Source organism: Brachypodium distachyon, chromosome 2, assembly GCF_000005505.3.
Source record: "Brachypodium distachyon strain Bd21 chromosome 2, Brachypodium_distachyon_v3.0, whole genome shotgun sequence".
Taxonomy (NCBI): Eukaryota; Viridiplantae; Streptophyta; class Magnoliopsida; order Poales; family Poaceae; genus Brachypodium; species Brachypodium distachyon.
In genome coordinates this window covers 1,153,027-1,156,354 of record NC_016132.3, presented here as the reverse complement: position 1 = coordinate 1,156,354, position 3,328 = coordinate 1,153,027, and the positions used below count along the sequence as shown (strand labels likewise).

Below are 3,328 nucleotides of genomic sequence, written 5' to 3'. Positions count from 1 at the left end.
GTATTGTTAAAAACTAAATCGATCCAGCGATTCCAAATTAAATGCTTACATAACTGCAGAAAAAAATACAACCACTCATTAGAAAGCTTAAACAATCCTTTGCTCATTTATTTTCTTTATTTCTAAAACTTCAACCTCCTCGCTTGATCTTTAGGTCAGCATATCCACTTAGTGTGGCGATATTTGTGTTTGTGTTCATCACTTTGCCAAAGAAAATCTAGAGCTGTAAAGCCAAGTCTTTCCTGAACCGGCCTACAGGAATTTCGAGAAAATAACAGCATAAACATTATGGCAGACTAGTCAATTAATCAAGAACACCTCTTGATTCAGCCACCAGGGTTCAAATCCTGGTGCTCACAATTATGTTGTATCCGTTTCCCTTACAGTTTTTATATCAAAAAACTGAATTAATCAAGACAAGTCAATCTGTATATATGAGATCAGCAGCTTGCTCTTCCAGCATCCCAGCTTCCTTTCGAAACGATTTTCTACTGCCCTTCAATTCTTTCTTAAGAAGAGTTCGAAAGTGAATTGGGATGCCCAAATATCAAAATGGAATAGAGAGCCAGATTCGCATCCGAACAATTTCTTATAATGGCCTTCCTCTTTGTTGGCCTTAATGAAGCAGAAATCTCACTCTTGTGAAATTTAACTTCAAGCCCGAAAGTTGCTCAAAGATACATAAAATCAGATTCATGTTAACGGCTTTCTCTAACTCATGTTCCATAAAAATGATTGTATCATCTGCATATTAAAAGATGGAAATTACCCCAAACTAAAATGAGGGACTCCTAAGCAAGGTCCCTTGGAATAGAGAGGGAGGAGAAAAATAAAAAGGAGCCTCCCAGACAGGGCCTAATCTCCTGGGTCGGTGGAGCACTCCGTGGATCTACTTTGGATCTCCTCCCAAATGAGGTGAGCAACATCAAGCGCAGGGAGAGCTTTCCCGCCAAAAATTCTCCGGTTGCGCTCCTTCAACTAGCTAATTCTTACTAATTAAGTTCAGATAGTAGGTACTCTTTCCATCCAATATAGCTAGTATATCTCAGTGCAGCTGCAAGCTCTGAATGAGCACGGCTGTTAGGCTGCCGATCGCGAGGATGCACTCCACGGCGAGGCAGTGGGTGGCATTCTCTCGTGGCTTTGACGGAATACTTTGAGCATGTGATGTGGCTAGTGGTGCGCAGTGGTAAAAAGAAAGAGGGAAACAAAAGTACTAACAAAATTTCACTTATATATCAACGAAATTCAATCGTATAATGATGGAATAATGATCAATGCAGTATGTTAACGAAATAATATTTCAAAAAAATACTCAATTAATTTGAAATTAATATCATACTGAAATTTTATTGAAACTGAAATTTTGATTGGTAGAAGTATTGCGTCCCTCTTAGCCATTGTTTTCTAACCGGTGGCAGTACAGTCAACTATGCAAATTGCCAATCTTTTCAAATGCATAGAGCTGATACTCGGCCCGTCATAAGCCAAAACATGCAAAAGATCGATCCCGTCGACAAAATTTTCAACTAAAATTTCAATGGATTCTCTTATTCTTCATCCCTGCATGCATTTGTAAGATCCAAGATCTAACTATGAATTCATCGCAAAGATCAACAATTGAATATCTTATTTCGGTAAGCTCTCTCCCATCCACCCTCACAGCTATATATCCGTCCAGTTCTCGGTTCATAAGTCGGAAGACAAATTATTACAAGAAGCCAGCAACCTTACAAGGGTCTCACACTCACTAATAAACCCAGTCTCAGCTTACCGACCCGCTTGCATTGTCACTAAACCCAGTCTCAGCTTACCAACCCACTTGCAGAACCTGGTCAATCTGGATGCTGACCGCGATCGTTTCTCCGGACAGCACCATCTCCTGAGGCACCTCCATGTGCACCCTGTCGCAGACCGCGGGCTGAGTAGCGACCCTTTTCTTCTTGTCCCCGCTGAGTGACTCCAACGTCATCTTGCTCCTGTACAACATCTGCGACCCCTGTACGCCGCAGGCAGCCTGATCCCTGACGCAGACCTGCAGCGAGACGCTCATGAACGCGCCGCCGCCGGGCGCCGCCGCCTGCAGGACGACGAAGAAGGCGCTGCGGCCGTCCTCGCCGACCCCGAAGGCGACGTCCCATGGCCGCGAGAGTGACATGGTGAAGTTCCATGGCTGGCCGTACCTGACGGCGTAGATGGGCCGCGCGTGGGCGTCGGCCAAGTGCTGGACCAGCGCCCTGGAACAAGAGCCCTCGAACAAGCAGCCGGGCTCCGGGCACGCGCAGTTCTCCACAGCACTCGGAGCGTCAGCCTTCTGTCAAAGAAAGAAAAAAGGGAGTGTAATTCAGAATAGATCGGCCAAGACAAAGTTATAATTTTTCGGCCCAGAATCCAAACCCTAATTAAAATCTCTCTGGCGGACCAGGCCCAGCGGCGACCTAGCTAGCTCCGCCCTTCTCCTCCTCCGCCGCCGGTGCGCCTCCTCCGGCCTCTTCTTCGATCTACAGGCAAATCCGGCGCCCTCCTAGGCTCCTAGCTAGGGCAAATCCGGCGCCGTTTGCCATGCCCACAAGCACGCGCTACAAGAGTACCCCATCTAAATCTCGATAGCTCTTGTAGAGAATAAACAACAGTTATACCGGCCAGATCTGACAGAGATACACACGAATGTACGGTACGAGAGCAATTTTCTACAGAAACTACCACTCTATGCGCGCTAAAACTCGATTCCTTAGCCAATAAACTAAAAGGGGAAACTACGGATCTAACAGAGATACGAGTACCTACTAATCCCCTTTCTATATACATACACTACACTCCATCGAGATTGGTAAACTAGAAGGGGAATCAATCAAAGAAACTATGCTTGGATCGAGACGAGATGTACATACCTTGTCCGTGCTGCCCATGGTCTGGGTCTGGCAAGTATCCCGTTGACCCGTGAGAGAGGGGAGCACCCCGAGAATGTTTCCTTTTCCGGGTAATAATAGGATTATTGGGAGGGGTACGGTGGAGAAAGACTACTTGTGCTCTCCACGGAGTGTATAACGGGTTACAGGCCACTGGGTTACCGGTTACGTTACCTTGGGTTTGGTAGGGGTGTTGTGTGGGTTGCTGGACGGCAGACACGCAGGGGTCTTTCTTACCTTGGGGTTAACAGTCACGGGAGGAAAGTAGAGTTACAGCAGCACAATTTCAAGTGACTGTTGCATTTCTGTGTTTGATTCATGTCAGTGCATGTGTCATGAATCGAGATGATTTTCACTTTCAAGTGACTGTTGCATTTCTGTAAAGATTTAGGGGATGATTTCAGACTACGAAATTATAA

At 45.8% G+C, this 3,328-nt stretch overlaps 1 protein-coding gene across 1 annotated transcript; it reads right to left on the bottom strand.

Annotated features, from left to right (window-relative positions):
• Positions 1 to 1,810: 1,810 nt before the first annotated feature.
• Positions 1,811 to 2,909, bottom strand: LOC104582994. Its single transcript, XM_010234635.1, has 2 exons — positions 2,892 to 2,909; positions 1,811 to 2,314 (listed from the first exon to the last, which is right to left on the bottom strand). Exons 1-2 carry the CDS (start codon positions 2,907 to 2,909, stop codon positions 1,811 to 1,813), a joined length of 522 nt encoding a protein of 173 aa, XP_010232937.1.
• Between the last annotated feature and the right edge of the window lie 419 nt (positions 2,910 to 3,328).